Below are 19,982 nucleotides of genomic sequence, written 5' to 3' on the forward strand. Positions count from 1 at the left end.
CTCTCTCGGTTTCTGCGGTGGAAACGTGGGCGTGGACGTAGGCGAGGTAAGCCTTCAGGGCCGACGAGCATCGACCGATCCAACTGGACGCATCGTAAATCGCGACGAACCTCGTGATTCTCGGCTATCTTTGATAGACACATCGATACGATTTTTCATTGTGGGCCGCCGAAATTCTGGCGCGACTTTGCCCCCGAAAAACAGGGCTCGTTTCTTGCCAAACCGAAATGGCTACGGTCTCGCGAAACTGGTTCTTTGGTAAGAAACTACGCGCGAGGTTCACCAATAAATGATCTACTATTTCTTACCGTCGCGCTTACTAGCCTTGGCAAGAAACGCTGGATTGTACCGGCTGAAAATATTTGGTAGTTAGTGATGTATATAGCAGACGTGAGACACGAAACGGAGTTAACAGTAAGACAGATGAAGTGAAAATGTCTACGTTTAGGTACGTTGTTAGGAGCTGCAAATAATTGTATTTTATGAAAGTAGCATCGTTCAACGCTAAACCTACTGTAATTGTTAAAAAGACCGATCGCATAATTTTTATTTCAGAATTCTTAAAATTATAAGACCTTAATGGAAAATGATTGAATGAGATTCATTCAAACGACGCCTGACATGTATTGCTGTGCAAGAATTACAAGACTGAACTTATTTAGACGATCAGCTATTTTTAATTCAATGTAAGATCGTCCGATATTTATAAATGATTTGATTAAATCGTTTAATTGAATAAAATCATTTATAGCTACTAAATAGTGAAACGTTACGTTCACTTTTATTAATGTTGGCATAATGTTAAATTAAACATCAGATCTCACATTCTTAACAACAATTATATATATTTTACAGCTATAGTAAATAATATACATCTTTCTTTATCTATTTTTTATAGGAATATGTAATGCGAAAACGGATTTCAAATTGTCTACAGTTTTATCATGTAAATAGAATCTCGTTAGAAAGTTACACAACTTTTTCGATCTCACAAGTATCCTTCCCGAAGCTTCAATTTGTCAGTGCATAAAGCACCAGCGACAAATGCGTCTCGCTTTCGGAGCGTATAAAAAGCTAATTGAACAATCGCCGCGAACGGTAGAACGAACGTGTGGAGAAAAAGAAAATCGTTTGTCACCTCTGTATCTCGATTGCGAGCGGCGCAGACGAAAAAAGAAGGAAGTTCGGGGACAATTTATTGAGAACGCGGTTTAATCCGCGGAATATTTACCGGGAGGTAAAATACGGGTCGGTATAGCCGTAATTTCGTTCCATCGACACGGAAACAATTCCATCGTTTGGGTACGAGAACGAGAACGAGAACGAGAACGAGGACCACCGTCACCGGCAAAGCGTTCAACGAGCTCTGATTTTAATTTCCTACACTCCCTTGTTGGGTCGCCTGCGGATTTCGAATTCTCGTGTCGGCGTGGCACGATCGATGGACGCTCGTGTCGTCACATGAGAACCCTCCTTTAATACCTCTCCCTCTCATTAAAGCCGTCCGCTCATCGCGAACGCGGAGTGTAGCATCCTAATGCTATTTACACAAGTGCTCCGCCGGAGCGAAAGGGCGTTCGAAACAGTGCCTCGCATCGTGAGGATGTACCACCACCGCCACAATAAAATATCCATTTACTATACGTCCCGTCAAACCACCATGAAATGCAAACATGTTTTCGATCGGTTCGGTTCGGTTCGACTCGTCTCATCTACATCGCACACACGGACCGAGGCCCGTATGATCTTTCCACCTACCACAATTCACACTTCTTTACATAGTATGAATACCAAGATAATGTTGCAATATTAATATTAGACCTACCGAGCACTAAAGACGACTGACACGTGTGGCGTAATAGATTGAATATATTTGATTGGCTGTGTAAGATTGAATATACTTATACGTCTCGCTGCTTTTATTATAATGTCCGCTTGAATTTGAAAATTTTAATTGAGAATCTCTACGAAAGACTCTTTATAATGTCAACTATTTTAAAGTAACAAATGTAAAACCGGTCTTTTTAACCATCGCATTGGGTTTAGGTTAATAACGTTAACATTGTAATATATAATCATGGACACATATATAATCGTGGACAGACACATGTAGATACCTAAAATGAAGTAACTTTTCTAAAATTGAATACAACAATTTAAATTTTTTTAAAATGATAGAATCAGTTGTTGTTGTAATAAATTAAGCATTCAACTATTTTGTCGGAGCATATGAAAAAATTTCGAATAAAGCACCTTTTAGATCTCGATAACTTCAATACATGCAGAGAATTTCATAGTTCACTAATTTCTCGCCAGTCCACACGATTGCCATTTTTTCTAAAATATTTTTTACACGTTGTGTAGCAAAATGGCACTATTATCATCTTAAAACAATTCAACTCGTTTGTTTCAATTTGAAAAATGTAATTCTGTTTTCAAAGGTATCCACATACGGTTGTTCACAACTGTATAGATGAATAAAAAGTGACAAGGTTTAGTAATTATTACAAGTTGTTGGGATTAACAGTACATTTTAACAATGCAATGTTGAATATACTGTTTAGGACGTCTTAGCTGAAAGATGTTGTCTCAAATTCTTTACGAATTTTCCTGCATACAATTTTCAATAAGAATATTTTTTTTTCAAGATCACTCTTCGGAGTCTTCAAAGTCAATTGATGAGTTTCTGCTCAAAGTTATGTATACAGGGTGTTCCAAAAGTCACTTGCAATTGGAGAATGAGGAATTCCCGAGGTTATTGGAAATAATTTTTTCCTTAGCAAAAATTCCCGCAACTAATAAATGTTTTTTCTTGGTTAATAACTCGTTAACATATTTTGTTAATAACTTGTTTGCGTATTCTGTTGGTTGCATCGTGTAATTGATTAAAATAAGTATGTATAGACATCTGTATTAAGAATATTACAGGTTCTGTGTATTTACAGAATCATGAGAAAAGTATATAGCTGCAATTTTGAAACCGTAGGAAAGTTAAAAGGACGGAAGGGTGTCGATCAATTATTTTTGATACTCTAAAAGTCTTACAAATAAGAGACGATTTCTATTTTCTTATTTTTGAAATTTTTATTCTGGTAGAAACGTTTATAGTGCAGTGATAAGATGACCATGAAATGGCCACGATAAGTAAAACTATTAAGCTGCGAGGATTTTTAATTAACTATTGATATCTGTTTCTCAAATTAGCGAGATAGTAATAATAGTCTGTTTAATTATTGCATAACTGTATCCGTGATGTAACAGACCGATAGCAAACTTTTAAAATAACTACATACGTTCCAGAATGACATCAAAAGTTCCACAATCTAAACGATGGTTGTTTACTAATTCGAGTTTCAGACAATCATTGTTTCACGATTACAGGTTTCGAACGTAATGTTTGCTGCCAAAGCCAGCAACATTTCTTTTTAAGACCAAGTCACTAATAACATCCCGAGGACGCAAACTAATAGTTAGTTCCTATCCAGTTTTCATAGCGTGCAAATTCGAAATAAAAGTTCTTGCCGGTTATGAATCGCATTATTTCGCCGACAATAAAGGTAAGTTTAATGAGTATGATATAATAAAGACGTAATGAGGATAATTGTAGAATTCAGGGAGGCAACGATTTACGTAGGAAGGATCTCGGTAACTCGAAGATAATGCCTCATTCATAAATAAAGTCCATCTTTCCCTGAGATCCTTTCCATCTGTTTACTAATGATGCAGTTTCATCGTAATTTCATCTTAAATGATGCTTTTCTATATCTGTTATTGTTATATCGACTTTATCTATTTTATAATGTTGAAATATTTAAAAATAAATAAGAACACCAATTTACTACAAATTATCTTAATTTTTGCTATTTTAAATTATAATTGAAATTTACACAAGTAAACAGTAAATATGAAACCATTGTTTTGTATGCAATAGTTTCAATTCTGAGTTGCATTATTCTTGTTATTGCATCTTTTCTTTCCCTCGTAATCACAAATCACTTGTACAAATGTTTTTAACAATTTTGTTATGAAAAATAATAGTATTGATTAAACAATATTCTTGTATATTCAATTTCACTTGTTTGATGTTCTAGATCCTTCTTTCACAGCTCTTGTTAAATTACCAGGTATCGAAAACTTTCCATTTGTCTAGTTCTTTGCACAAGATCTTACGACTTTATAACCAATTAACACTGTAGCGTCTAATAACATAAAAATTACACACTCAACTGGACCATAAGATTAGAATTTTTTCTTCGATATGAAACATGTGTTATATTTGGACAGTCAATTTGATGCATTTATAATCAAGATGAATAAGGGAAGTGCAAAACTGTTCTATATTTTTAGGAGAGAGGGACAAAATCTGAGTTTTAAATTTGCAAAACTGGAATCTGAAACTACGCAAGGTATGGAACCTCTCGAAACTCGGAACTTTCGAATCCCAAATTCCTGTTTTATTTTCCTTTTCTAAGCCGTATCTATTTTCCGAGGAATTAAGTTCTTGACAAATACTTTTCAGAAAATCAAATTAGTAGTTGAATATAATTAGATGAAAATTAAGTGTAGGTATAATTTCATCTTTTTTAAAATTTTCTATAATTCAATATTTGAATAAAAATTTAAAGAAAATCTATATTTTTATATTAGAAACAATAGAAAAATATGATACATCGTCAAGTTTTCGTTTAGCTATCAGTAAAAATATAGAAAAGTTACTTTGAGTCTATAATTATGCGCAGCACTGTACGTATCTCGTCTATAAATTGAAACTCAGGAGAATTAGTAAAAGCGACTGAGTCAGGTGTAATCCGGCAAAGTCTGAAAAGGAAGTTACAATACTTCGTAAAAAGGAATGATCACAAAATTCATGAAACAACACGCACCCGAATAAAGGTTTTATTAATTAAAATGATTAAGAAACTTTCGTAAAATCTTGCAAATACTAATAATTCGATGCAATTAACCGACACTCAGTATTCGTTTCTTTCAAAAGACCACCAATACCCATGACAAGGACGCCTTTATCAATCTCTGGGTAGCAAAACGACGACTATGAATTTGAAATATCTGCTTGCGCAACAGCGGCGTCGCTAACCGTAGACAACGGAACGTAGGGCGAAACGCGGAGTCACGACCCACTTTCGTGTCGTGCCAATTGCTGATCGTGGAACACGCAGTCCTAATTAGAGAAGTCTCGATCACCAATTAGAAGCCATGTGTTACAAGATCGCTCATCAGAATTCGACCACCTCGTGAGAAGATCGCGGCGGACAACCTGATACACGATTTCTGGGACGGTTCGACGTGGCTGCTGATAACGGCCGAACCGACACCTACGAATTCTATTCCAGTCGCCGCGTGAAATCGTAGATCGTCGACATTAATATGGCGGACGTTCATCGCCGTCTTCGAATAAATCACGGGAGGCGAGACAACGGCTTGATCTACTTCGGTCTCGATATTCTCGCGAGAAATAACTCCTAGAAAGTTCAGGAATTCGGGCTCCTCGTCTTGAAACGAATGTTCTGATCTGCGGGATCGGAGCATTTCCCTTCACCAATTATTCTATCGAGCTGGTCAAGTAGGTTTATTATCGGCACACCGAGTTGGAAATGGACGTATTTCGTTGGTGGTATTTCAGCGCGAGAAGAAGAAAACGCGACGGAGGAGATTTGATGTTGCATCGCGCAAAAGTAAAGAGCGCGGCAATTGTGTGCTTGAAGTAATTTATATTTAACAGGGAAAAAGTTACGGAGAATTTACGGCTGCAAATTTTACTGCTTGGAGCGAATCAGAGCTGATTAACCGTTAGAGAGTCTTATAGGTCTTTTTATTTAATAATGCCAATTCTAACTATAGTTGTTTGTAAGTTTTCCTTATTTTTAATCCTTGATGCACTAACAATCGTTTTGAATCGACTTCTAATTTTTTTATTTGATCACTGAAACATTTTTCTGGAATTTAAGGCCTTTATCTCAGTATAAACTGTTTAATATCAAAAGTTATTGATTATTGATTATTGAGAGATTATTGTAACGTTTTATAATTCGAATAAGCAGCTATAACAATTTCTTCTAGTTAAATCTTATTCTCTGTATTCTTCATAAATATTCGTAATTGTATTTACTTTATTAGTTATTTTCTATTTAATTGCAACTTTTATGATTAATTAAAATAGACAGCAACACGAAATATGGTAATTCAAACTTTTCGATGAACGGCTACTGTAATTATGTTAACTCGACGTATAATTTCAAACATTCTGTCAGGAATATACATTGTTATCTGTTTTAATCTGGAACACTATTATAATCTGGAACACAAGAGTATAATTTCAGAACAACTAATCGTTACCTATTTAACAATATCAAACAGGAGTTAAGTAAAGTTAACTGTTAAAAAATTTACGATAGCTATATAATAGGTGCTTTTAACTGTTACGGATAAACCGCGCATGCTATTGAATAATGAGAGGTTAACACGCGAAAACACGTGAAGGATTGTAACTGACAAAAGATACTCAGGTGTAACACGTGTTTTTAAATAAAAATTATGTGTCTGTTTATGGTTAACTATTTGGTATGTATTTATTTTATCTATAATAATTCATATTTAGGTGGTAAAAACAACCTTTGGAACAAAAATGTTTAAAAACCATGTATTTCTATAGTTAACTACATTATTTAGAAAATCGTTCTATACTTATCTAAATTTTGAAAACTGTTTTTGCCTTCCGAGTATAAATTATTGCAGCTGAAATATTGATGAATCATTTTCTCATAAACTAGATCATAGTTACATTTCATTAACTCCTGGCTGATGATGTCAACGACTCTTGACACAACATTGCAAAGACATCAAGGGATCTATTCAGTTCTTTGTCATTATATTGAAAACTGTTCAATTAGAAACAACTACAAATAAGGCACAGTCTGTTTTTCCCTAAATCGTAGACGCGATATTTGTGTAGAAATGAATTCCTACCACGAACAATTAAATGTCTACAATTAGCGACTGCTGCGAAACAAAGTTTAGAAATAACTTTTAACTAACTTTTCGTCGTATGACACGTATCTTTTAAATACCCAAGAATCAGTCCTCTTTACACATTAGTTTTTTCATATCATGGCCTTCGTAGCATTGCATTGACTTATGCAAGCGTCTTGCTGCATGTCGAATATTATTTCAATTTTATGATTCAGTTGCTAGAAAAAAATGTTTACTGTTCCCAGATGCGTTTGAATTTTTAATATTTTTGCAAAAGAACATAATCACCGTCTCCCACCCGCTATATTACATATAAATATCTTACAAAAAGTGAATGATGGACAGCAAAACTAAAGATTCAAAGTTTTAAAGTGAACGTCCGCTTTACCGCTGTATACAGTCAAACCTGTTGTTGTGCGGTAGATAGGCACCGCATAAAAAAAAGTCTCACTTAGAGAATATGTTAAAGCTTCACGAAATAGCAAGAAAGTGCTTTCCAAACAAAATAAATAATTAAATTACACATTGAAACATTTGAAAAAATTTTAATTTCTAATTTTAAACATGGAGAAATTTTCAAAATGTACATGATTCGATACTACTCGTCGTAGTTCAAAACGCGCATATTTTTGCGATGAACTGGTTCGTAATCGATTTCGTCACTTGAAGATACTACAGTTGATTTATTTGAAAAATCAACTATAATAAACTATTTTTTTCTTTTATTTATTTTAAATTCAATATGTCGATATTCATATACCGCACAAAAAAAGAATCGCACAAAAACAGGTTTGACTGTACTTTCTTAAGGAACTAGTCAGGTTCAAGATGGCGGACTTTAGATGGTTTATTTCAGAATCATTGAGATTAAATCGTCTTTAAGTAAAGATGTTTCCGAGAATAATTACTGAATTATCTATCCAGTCAGATATTGTAATAAAGATTGAGCACGATCTAAATAATTGTTATTGTTTTCAAATAATGACAGAATTTCGAATTGTACGCCGCTCTTAATAAAATTTTATTTGTACAATTTAATGATTAGACTATGGATCTTTATACGAAATAACAATTTTTCAAAGGCGTATTTCTTATTTGAATGATTTCAATAAATTCAAACGAATGTACAAATGTTCTTGGATTCTTCTAACGTTTTTATTATAAGTTAGTATTTCGCTTAGACTATTTGACCATAAAAGCATAAAATCTGCAATCTAGTAATGATAAATCAATTCTTGAAGACAAGTTCTGTAATAGTTGTAACACATGATTCATAAGAATACACACGACCCGCATGTTCTTTCATACCAAGTATTTTTCTGTAAATAAAACATTGTCTGTTCCAATTGCAACGAATTTGGGTTAAATAGAAATATCCTTCTTTAATACTCTGACTATCGCGTCAGCCATATGAGAGTAACGGGATTATCTGAGAAGATTTAAAAATTAATTTTTCCTCTAATTTATTATATCTTTCTTAACTTTATTGGAACCCTCAAAATGCGACATGGAAGAGCATTTTTTATTCTAAACAGTTTTAATGTCCTTTGAGATTATTTTAAAGAGAATTTACAGCTGTTTAAAAACTAGCGGATAACGTTACCAATCCTTGGAAGAAAGTAATTCATTATCAAACATCTGAACTTTTCGATTTTAATTTGATTGAGTAAAATACTTCAATTTGATTAAGTTTTTGCGATTGTTAACGTGCCAGTCAAAGTGTTAATAATTTCAGTGAGTTGAAAATAATATATAGGTTATTCTGAAATTCTCTTAATTTTCCAATTGTTTTACGTATTACGTATCAATCGTATAATGAATGCATAAAAGCTAAAGTCTATTGTACACGAATCATTCCACGTGTTAAAAAACCGTGAACTTCAAAAAAAAATAGTATGTACGTCTACTAAAAAAAGAGCGGGACCATCAATTTGCACCGCTTGTAATGAATCAATATTAACAGTCTATCTGGTCAACAAATTCAGAAGATTTAACCTACAAAGGAGAAAACACATACTCCAGCCAAAATCATCTCTGGTCTCTGAAAATCCTGTTATAAACATTTTAAATTATCCTAAAAACCTAAAGACACGAAACCTGTCATTGCAATCACTGCAACATTAAACTCAAAAGAAGACAAATACGTCCAAAGCAATGCTGTCTCTGGTACTCGGGTGTTCCATCGTTGAGCGTCACAAATTGTGCAAAAATCGGAGATCTCCGAGATATTCGGTGGAAAGACGAGTGTCAAGGTAAACAATACGTGGGAATCCTCGAAATCCAACGGTCCCTGCTAATTGGCACCGCGAGGAAGAGACCCGATGGCCACGGTCCGCTCGCTCGACGCAGGAGGTAGCGGAGGAGCAGTTTATGGTATCCGATCTCGTTTAAATATTTAACTGCAGTCGTGTATGTAGATCGATCGGCTCGTTATAAGCGGACTGACAGCGCCGAGCCGGAGTCTGCGAGATACAGCGTGTTATCGCGGAGTACCAGTATTAAAATGCAAATGATCGCACTATCACCGGCCGTGTTGTCCGTGTTGTCCGTATCAACGCGCGCTACCTCCGTCGCCGCGGACTCGCAAAACACCCTGACACCATCTCTTGCCTTTCCCCGTTCTGCATGCATGAAGTATCGCGACACCGTGCACGTTTCTACACATCAATCCCGATAGAAATTTAATTGTCCGAGGATGCCGGTTACGAGTGGGTGGATTGAAATTTAATTGTCCTTCCAGTCGCGATCGAGAAGTGAGAATGGGTTAGGGGACTAGCCGTTCGTCCAATAGAGTGGGCCTCATTTTTCGACTTTCTGTTCCTCTAAATTGAAACGCTCGGCGGAACAATCATGTCTGCACAATTTGCAAACAATCAGACAATGGGAATCTGTTCCGCATCTATGCTGAAGTTTAAAAATAACAGCGTCAAAAATTCTATTTCGTTATTTTCGTTATTGTTTCGTCAAGATTATTGTAATTAGACTGCGGGTATTACGCATTTATGGAAAAATTGTGCGGTAGCAATATAAAATATTAAGAAGCTACAAAGAATTTAACACTGATCACTGTGGTCGTATTTTCTATTTTGAAATTGTTTGAAATAATTGTTTGATCACATAGTAATGTCGTCATCTACAGATGACGGAATTATACAAAATGTTCCAAAAATGTCTAATAATCCGAATATGTACTCCGAGGCAGCGTGAACGAGTTATTAAAGAAAAACATTGACTAATGAGAAACAAGCTTCGCTGGCGCGAAGCGGCGAGGCCGACGAACGGACGAACCGCAGTTTCACTCATTGGCTTAGTCACATTGCGTCAGTGATACTCGCTTCTCATTGGTCAACGTTTTTTGTTAATAACTCGTTAACGATCCCTTGGAGAAAATTTTTCTAAAAGAAACAATCGTTTCAAACGATCTCAAGTAGCTCTCATTTTCAGATTGTTAAACATTTTTTGGGACACCCTGTATAAACGATGAACTTGAATGAAAGAGTCCTTTTGCGCTAAGATATGTATTTAGCGTGCAGAGTTTGGTTGCTAAAGTATTTTCTGTCACATGGTCTCTCAGCTTGAGAATGAAATTGGACAACTTGGAAAGAGGAGATCGATTATCTAAGCCTCGCAGCTTACTTTTTTTTCTTTATAAATAATCATAAAAGCTAGTCGCGAGGCTCGAATAGTTCTATCTGATTCTCCTATATAGTCTAGCTTTTGTTTCCAAGCTGAGGGACAATACGAAAGAAAATACTGTATCTGCAATATGCACGACGGTTCGGAAAGTATTCAGTATCATGCAGCTTAACTTTGCAATTTTTAAGTCGTGAAATACGTAGCTTTCATTTAATGGAATTTTCGAGGCTGTTGGATTGGCAATCGAAGTATTAAAAGCGGCGAATTGCTAAACCGCACGCGTTGCAACACAGCACAGGGGAAAAATGTACGTTAAGATTTTCTTTCGCCTGAATCGGGAATGATTTCCGTTCGTGTTCTTTTAATCTTGCGCGAAATTAATGTCGGCGTAATGTAGATTTCTATTATTGCCAGGCTGGCTGTGTTTGTGAAGATTTATGCCCTCGTGTTGGGCTGTTACGTAGGGAACGTTCAATTTTACGATGCCAATGTTACCAAACGTTTCGATCATGTCCGGGAATCGAACGTTTAAGGTCTAATCTTATCTTATTGGTGCAATTAATCTTAGCTTTAAAAAGACTTTATCTTATTATTATCTATTAATGTAGGACAATAATCTCGTAAACGATAAAAATAGACTGGGCATTAACAAATTTATTATCTAATTTATTATCTAGCTTAATGTAATGGAACAATCTATATTTCGTTTCTCAAAATTTGGGTATACATACAAAATTAAATATGATTTTCGTCTTTTGATCAATTTTCAACGTATTAAAAATATAGCAACAAAGAACTAAATTCCATTCAAATATTTATTCAATTATTTTCTAATATTATAACAATTTTAAACATTTTCATGTGAAATACAAACTTTCTGCTACAATTACAAAAACGGATAGAAGTTCTTTTCAGAATAACTTGTAATAAATTGGAAATTATATAATTACATCCTTAAATCGCCCCAAAATTTTAACATTTCATATTTGAGTCCCTCGTTGTTGTCACAAATGCATTGAAACCATACAAGGGTTACGCCCTTGAGTTATTTTTTTATTATATTTCTAAAAATGTCAGAAAACACGTAATCTAAATTTAATAGATGTTGTGGTTGGTGAAATTACAGCTCATTGAACTTCTGATCTGTCTGAACAGGTAATTATGGGCTTTTACAGTAGGTATATGTAGTAACACGCAGAATTTGCATTGCTGCGTGTGTTGAATATTTCATCATTGATTGAAAGATGCCTATCAGACAGGACGTTAACATTTAATTATTGATTGCAACAATGTCTTGCAAATGCAATTCATAATCTCCGTTGACACTGACAACTGACTTCTTCTCGTAGAATGCTCAGCCCGTTCCTAGGATTATATGAAAGTAACGCATAATTCTCTTTCGAGTCTAATTGCTTGGTATTGCACTTTTGCTGTTTCATTTAAAAGGTCGACGAACAGAAAACAAATGACTATCTTCCCAAGAATATGTAATTCCAAAATAATAAAAAGGAACTCAAGTTAGCAATGTAATGCAACTCGTAGCGCGTAATGTAACAAGCGAAAGATTTTACGTTTCAGTTTAATTTCATTTATTGTCAGGTTATGTTAGTTACAAAGAAGAGCTCTCAGAATCCATTGAAAAATATTTCCTTCGACTGAATATCCTTTCGCTGTGTCTCAAACACTAGTAATCGCTGAATCGTTGAATGAAAAGACTTTCAGCGATCACACAATGGTTTCGAGTGCCCCCCAGCTTAGCTCGAACATCTTCCTTTTAACTGGCAACGTTGCGTCTGCAAGTTAATTCTGCTTCTAGATGCAGATTGCGGATGCAGAGGAAAAGAGAAACAGAGATAAAGGAAGGAAGAGAAAAAGAGATGAAGATGAAGAGGGAGAGAGATAGGTGGATAAATGGATGGATGGATGGATGGTTGGATGGATGGATGGATGGATATAGAGGGAGAGAGAGAGGGAGAGAGAGAGGGAGAGAGAGGGGGAGAGAGAGGGAGAGAGAGGGAGAGAGAGGGAGAGAGAGAGAGGGGGAGAGAGGGAGAGAGAGAGCAAGGTTAAACTACGGACTCTCAATTTTATATGCTTTTCATGGTGGCGTTTTTTCCCTTTTTCATTCTTCCCTCCGCATCCCTCGCTTTCGCATTAATTACAGTGGTCGTCGCACGGAACCAGACGTATTTTATTCCAACATATTTCATACGATATTTTCCTCTCTTCGTTTGCATACCATAAGGTAAATAAAATAACCGTGCATAATTATCTTTATCGAATAACGTCCCCGGGGGAGAAAGAATATAGCTGAAATGCGTTTCGTTTCGTTCCGTTCCGTTCCGTTCCCTTCCGTTTGGCCTCGCCCGCGAATACGTAAGACAATACGAGCACTCCTACGCTTTGGACTCATTCAAATTATTGCCCGTCTGTGTTCACCGCCGTATACTTAACGCGGTTTTCAAAGTTCGAATGGGCATACATACGTAGGCACACATTCGAAAGACGCCGCGCCGAGTTACGCTGTGCCGCGTGCCACGCCGGGAAACTCTAGGACAAAGCCGTTCGACGGGAGAAAAGCGACCGGCAGTGGTTCACTACACCACGCGGGTCAATGTTTCCGATGCGTTCTTTTCCGTCTTGAATAAAATAAACGACACTGGACTGGCTAACGTGTTGCACCACGGATCTTCCATGGCGGAATATAACGTCGCGTCGCCGATGTAAGTCACGTTTTATATTAATACCGTATCCGTCAAGATGTCGCGAAACCTCGCGTCCTTCGTATAAATTACGTATTTCCTTTTTGCAGGTATCAGTACTACGCATTACGAATTTAAGCATGGGAACGTGGCGCGAGCTACTTCCAGTGCTTCCCGTGCTACTTGTCGGAGCGATAACTCATTTATGAAACTGATTTCTGCAGAAATAGGGTAATAATGGATCCGAAGCTCTCTTTTAACGCTCGGACGACGGGTCTTTTTTTCTCATGTAAATACAATCTGGTAAGCTTCGGATCGTTTATCGTTTTATTTGATAACTTCTTCAATCGCAGCTTTTTTACCGTGCACAAATTTCACGTCTCCATTTTGATCGTAAATATATAAAGTGTGCAGTCTATCGATAACAAAAGAACAGAATTCTGACCAAACTCAAAAGAACAGAATCATATTCAAATTTTCGAGGATTAAAGAAAAATGTGAAAATTTTAATTAATTTTAATAAATTGGATCAGAGAAACTAGTTAAATAGTAGGATGTACACTCTGGGTCCAAATGGACCCGAACTCCGCTGCCCTAGTGTTGAACAAGCTAAATTATTCCCGCATTCCTGTTGCTAGCAATGTCCATTTCAGTGTCATGCAATTTGCTTGCATAACTTTGTTGCATTAAAAATCTCAGAAAATAATTGACGTTGCGAAATTATGTGCGCTCGTGTAATGGATTAACAAGATTTACGAAAAAGAAAGTTTTCTTAAATCCTGTTTCGTTTCATTAGCTATTCGTATGAAGAAATAAATAACAAGCCGATAAAGAATACAAGTTGAAAGTAGCAATATTACTATTTAATAGTTTAGCGAAAAGGTTTTATTGATTTTCACTATTGACAGTGATTAATCGAATTTCCTACCTTACGTTTTACCCCCTGTAATTAAAATGAAGCGGAGGACTGATCGTTTATAATTTTCGCGTGTTCAATTTTCTTAAAATGAAATCAAATACTAACATAATTATGTTAACGAAAACTTTTGAAGATAATATTATATGACGGGAAGCATAATAGAACGAGTTTTGCACAACCGAAATTGTATGATTAAATTAATGAATTATTTTGTGTAACAATGCTTTTTCCTTTTTTATAATTAAATTTAATGTAATGACATAGCTTCTTCTTTTATTATAATTTAAAATAAAATTGATTTAGAATAAAGAAAACGAATGATTATACCAAATAACCGATTGAATTAATGAAACAAAATATCAGGGACCATAATTGTTACAATCAATATGGAAAAAATAGTTGGATAACGATTGGATAATAATTATCTTCAGTCAAATAAATCCTTTGATTATTGCTGATGATAGGAATTTTTTTTAAATGAATCTTAACGATACCATCTACGTTTATACAAACTAACAATTGTTAATTTGTATAAATTAGTCAAATAGAATGGTTGTATAAATTGTTGAAATAGAAATGTACTTTTTCTTTTAGCAGTTCTAAGAAAAGGAAAATAATTGTTAAATAATATAATTTCTGTCAGCGATAGTTGACAAGAAAAAGAATTTTTGGTTATTGTAAATGTTATTTGTAACAAAAAAATTAAATAACCTTGACTAATAAGAAGGAAATTGTTAAAGATCATTTTACAAAAGCGTCTCGAATAACTGTTACTTTGGGTCCCTGGAAAATATGTTTCTCTAGAAAATGATCAGACCACAAACAGACGCATGCAACGAATCAATCATTCTTATACAATAGTTGACTGAGCTAAAGAAAGGTAAGAATTACCTGCCGAATAGAGGATGCCAGAGTTGCGAGTCATCGGGCGAACTAGCCGTGGAGCTCACTTCCGGTTCCTGCTTGAGTAATCCGCTTCGCACCCTGAGCAACGGCGGATAAGGACTGGTTCGCCGGTTGCTGGACAGATCGATCGGCGCTGGCATGAGCGTGCCGATCGGTTTACAGCTGAGTTTCGGTCTGGCCAGCGAGGCGTTTCTTGGTCCGTTGCTCGCGTGGCCGGTCCCTTTATTAGTACCGTTGTTGATTCTCGGATGATGAGACGTCCGCGATCTGGAGACTGGTCCCTCGCCGTGGTCGAGAACGTGTTGAAGATGCGCCAGGGATATTACCAATAAATCTGGGTCCCTGACGAGATCCGGCCTGTCGAGCGCCTCCGGTAATCTGAGCTCCGGCCTGGAGGCCAGCAATTTTGGGATTTCGGTAGCTGGTGCTGCGGCGAGGCCTGGCAAGTAATCCCTGGGCACTAAGAGAGGCTCCGGTATCAGGTGCCCGGAGGTCTCGATTAGCTCTCTGAGCTGACTAGCAGGGTCCAGAAGCTTGTCGGTGCTGCTGGACGTGGTGCAAACCTCCTCCAATGTTGGCGCGCGATGCTTTCCGGAGAACTTTTGATAAGGACTCGGCTGATTCCTCTGCCTGCCGACAGTCCATTCAGTGGACATCGGCCTCTTCGCGGTACCGCGATCAGCCGCGAGATACGTGCTGTGGATATCGCCGCTGGACAACGGTCTACCGGAGCTCCGAATCTCCTGGCTGTTCACGGACGTCCGCTCCTGGAAGTTTCTGCTCCTCTTCCGCACGCTAGTCCTTTCAACCTCCTTCGGCTGGTCCGACCGCGCAACGTGATGCTCGCCAGGTGATGCTTGATCACAGCGATTCGAGTTCTCCTTCTGCTTCTCGTACTCCCTGGCCTCCAATTGGTTCGGCGACGACAGGATACCCTTCAGAGTGATGTCGTTCTTCGCGTCTTCCGAACAAGACACCGAACAAGGAGGACTAGGTAGCAGCCTCTCGAGGTAGGCGGACGAGGGCCTCCTGGATGCTGGGGAACATGGAATTCCACTCGGCTGCGGCGACACAACGGTGCCACGGGTCCGAAGTTCCTCAAGCACCTGCTCGTCAAAATGTTCTACATCCTGATATTTGCATTTCGCTTGAGCCTCGCTGTTTCTGCTCGAACTGATCCAGTGGGCCTGGTTCTTCGCGTTCTCTAAAGGTGTCTTTCGATCACCGTCCGACTTCCCAGTGTTCTGCCGGTGGAAGTAATCCCTGTCCGACTCGTAGGCTAACGAGTCAGCTTTCTGCCGCCTCAGATCTTCCAGCACTTGGGAGTCGCAATCGTCCTCGTCCTCGTCCTCCTCCATATCTCTTTCATCGTGTTCCTCCTCGTGCGGGAAACCGTCCAATTTCGACTCGTCCGGATACGATTCGGTTTTCGCGAAGTTCACAGTGCTCTCCGGAGACTCGACGCGCGCTTTCATGTTCGGCGAGATCGAATGCGTCGCCGACACGTGAGGATTTCTATAGCGGTAGCTCGGTATGATGATGGACAAACCGGGAAGGTTTTTCGAAGAGGGGGCGGTCCTTTGTGTCTCCGTCGCGGAATCTGCGGTTTTCAACATCCTCTCGACGCACTCCGCCTGCGAATCCGGCGATCTGCTCGACGACGACGACGACGACGACGACGACGACGACGACGCTTTCGAGGCTGGCCTCGTTGACGGAGCCGCGTTGTTGCTTTTAGAAACTTCTGACGCGTGGGTCCTCGTTATAGAGACTGAAAGACCCGGAGTGTTCCTGAGTGCATTTAGAATTTTTGAACTGTCGTTATAGTCTATTTTGATCGGTTCGCCAGGCTCATCCGGCCGTTCTTCCTCCACTTCCAGTTGCGCGTCGTACATCGGCACCCTGTTTTGATACTTAACTCGAGAGTTTGATCGACACTTTGATCTGCTTTCGACACCACCGTCCGCCTCCGCAACCTTGCACATCTTCGAGTCCGAGTTCTTGATCGAGACGATGATCACGTCCTCCTTCAGCTGACGGTTCTTTTCCTCCTCGTTCTCACTGTAGCCCCCTAAAATCTTCTCCTCGTGTATCTCTATTTTATCGTCAGCGAGATTCTCGTCGTGCTTTACGGCGTCCTCGCGGTAATAGCCGGAGACCGCGTTCGTCCTCGAATGATGATCGTTCGTCTTTTTCGACATATCCAGCAAGATCGAATTCGAATCGCCGATTTTACTATCCGACGTTTTCACGTGGAGATTCTCGTTAAGGACCTCGTACGTTTTCGTGGAGTCGACCGGCAAATCGGCGCTAGGAGTGTCGGTGGCTAGAACCGGCGAGGCTGTCGCGTCTATCATGTTCAATATGTCCTGAATGCCCGCCTTGTTCATATGCCGTCGTTTTTCACAATCTACCATCGTCTTCTTTTCAGCGACGATAACATCATCCCCGTTCTGCCTCTTCGCGTCGTTTCCTTGACTCTGAAGGATATTTTGATGAACGCCCTCGGGCAATTGAGAGAAGTGTAGCTGCTCTAGCACCACTCGCGGCTGCAGCAGCTTGTCCTTCTGCAGCCTTTCGAGCTTACTTCTCCCACGTCCGACTGCCGAGTCTTTCTCAAACCTATTCTCCTCCTCCGCTTCGTTATCGTCTTCCTCTTCGTCATCGTCCTCGTCGTCCTCCTCCTCCTCGTCGTCCTCGTCGTCCTCGTCATCCTCGTCGTCGTCCTCGTCGTCGTCTTCCTTCTCCTCGTCATCGGAGCACGGCACCCTCCGTCGTTTCTCGTCCCACGCTGCACCGACTCTCGCATTATTCCGCAAATTATTCAACTGGAACCCGTAATCTCGCCGATGCTCGCCGTTCCGATTAATTTCATCGTAACTCCTCTTCCTGGCAGCAGCGTTCGCCGCGACCACACCATTGGTCCGTCCGTTCGACAGCTCTTTCGCGGAGATATGTTGAAGATTGATCGCCACGTGTTCCGATTGCTTCGCGACCCCTTTTCCGTCGCTTGTGTCGGACGTGTTCGAAGGGCTCGAGCCAGCCGTCTTCTGTAAGGAACCACCTAACCGAGTCGAGTACATGTTGGAAGCTGTCCTCGGTATCGAACGCCATCCCTGCGCCGTCTTCGTCAGCTTGATACGGTTCCTCTTGTCGTAATCCTCGCATCTCACTTCCACGATTCTTTGCTCGCGTTGCGAGGCCCACAGAAAGATCGGGTTCACTTTCGGCCGTTTCTCCTCCGCCTGATCATCGGACTCCTCTTCGCGCGGCGGCTGCTGCTTGTTCTGGTGTTTCTGATGATGATGATGATGGTGGTGGTGGTGGTGGTGATGATGATGACGTCTCTGACGACGGGGCGCTGTGCCCCGTGCAGGGGCCCCGCTCATCACTCCATCCAACGAGTTGTTATTATTCTGCCACTCGTCCACCGAGACGACTTCTTCTACCAACGGTTTCCACCCCTCCAACCGCGGAAAATATTCTTTACAGCCAATCGACGAACCGTCACCGTACCTTCGGCCACTACTGTCTCAACTATCCCCCGTACATAAAGAGTCGACGACGCTACGTGGCTTGCAATAGGCAGTCCTCTCGATCACGATTACATTGTTTGAATGTTCGTCTGGCAATATACTCGTGGCACACGACTTCATCGACTAAGTAATTAACTAGAAGCAGTCCCGGGCTCACCCCGAACTCAATTTCTCACCGTCCATTAACAAACTGGTCGGTTTGAAGCAAGCAACGATCGATCTTAGGGGCATTGACATTGTTGACCCAGCACTTCCGCGAGCTAGCCGCACCGGACACACACACGGGGACCACGCTGTGCTGTTCTTCGCGGATGGTTTTCTCGGTGCCGGCGTCGTTGCCGTTGTCGCCTCTGTTCTATCCGGCCCCTGGCTCTTATCTGGCCCAGCGATGGGAGAACAGAACCCCGGACACGTGTTCCAAGAGTTCGTCGACACTGGCCGCGGCGGGGCTCGTGGTTCCGGCGGAGATAGTTCCGCTGGTGGTCGTCAAGGTGGTTCGTCGATACCGGAGGTCGTCGACGCTCATCCGACTATCGAACCGTGACACGATGCTGGCGGCGGGAGCAGCGGAAGATCACCACCGACTGTCGATTTCTATCGGGGCATCTACAACGTCGATTTGCATCGAGCTTGCGGCGTCGACTCCGTCGAGCTTACGGCTGGCAGCACTGAGTATGTTCGACCCATCGAGCTTCTCTCGAACCATCCGCTTCTCTCTCCACCGTGGTCTCTCTACTGTCCCTCCCTCTTTCAACTGGTGCGGTGGTTGCGACGTTCCTGCCGTATCCCGGTACCTTCCTTTCCCGACAAATTCTTCTCCACTTTTCGATCACCTATGCTCCGGGGACTCGCTGATACTTCGGCCAGCTTCTTTTTTCCGGTGGTTTCTACAGCTTTTTTTCTGATTGGTGGCCTGACAATTTTGGGGGGGGTTTGTCGATTTTTCAGGTTGAACAACACTGTTATCCTTGACCGTAAGACGATCGTTGACGCTCCGCTACCGAGTGTCCAGGGATTGTCACCGATGACATAACACTGCGAGCTCTATCCACCGGTTACATGTCCGTTACGCGCGGAGTCACTGTCTGGGAGCTACTGTCGGTGCCTCCTAGTTGCCTTCCACTTCGTCGCCGCCGCCCCCGCTCCGCAGAACCGCGAGCCAGGGTCGAAACTACGCGCGGCGCCCCTGTTCCAATTCCTTCGACACAACTGTTTCGGCTGATTTCAAAGAATTCCATTTATTTATTTCCGTATCTCGATCATTTCGAAACCTGCTCGCGGAGCGTTGTTTCCATT

General features: G+C 40.1%; 1 protein-coding gene across 2 annotated transcripts in view; it reads right to left on the reverse strand.

Annotated features, from left to right (window-relative positions):
- The window catches only part of LOC144474052 (uncharacterized), a 56,690-nt gene extending 36,920 nt beyond the window's left edge, over positions 1-19,770 (reverse strand). For both annotated transcript variants that reach the window (XR_013494683.1, XM_078188519.1), the window contains exon 1: positions 15,136-19,770. Coding sequence is in view for 1 of the 2 variants with exons in the window: in XM_078188519.1 (XP_078044645.1) it covers positions 15,136-18,539 (3,404 nt within the window). In the remaining variant the exon portion in view is untranslated. The remainder of the gene's footprint in view (positions 1-15,135) is intronic.
- Between the last annotated feature and the right edge of the window lie 212 nt (positions 19,771-19,982).

Source organism: Augochlora pura, chromosome 8 (genome assembly GCF_028453695.1).
Source record: "Augochlora pura isolate Apur16 chromosome 8, APUR_v2.2.1, whole genome shotgun sequence".
NCBI lineage: Eukaryota > Metazoa > Arthropoda > Insecta > Hymenoptera > Halictidae > Augochlora > Augochlora pura.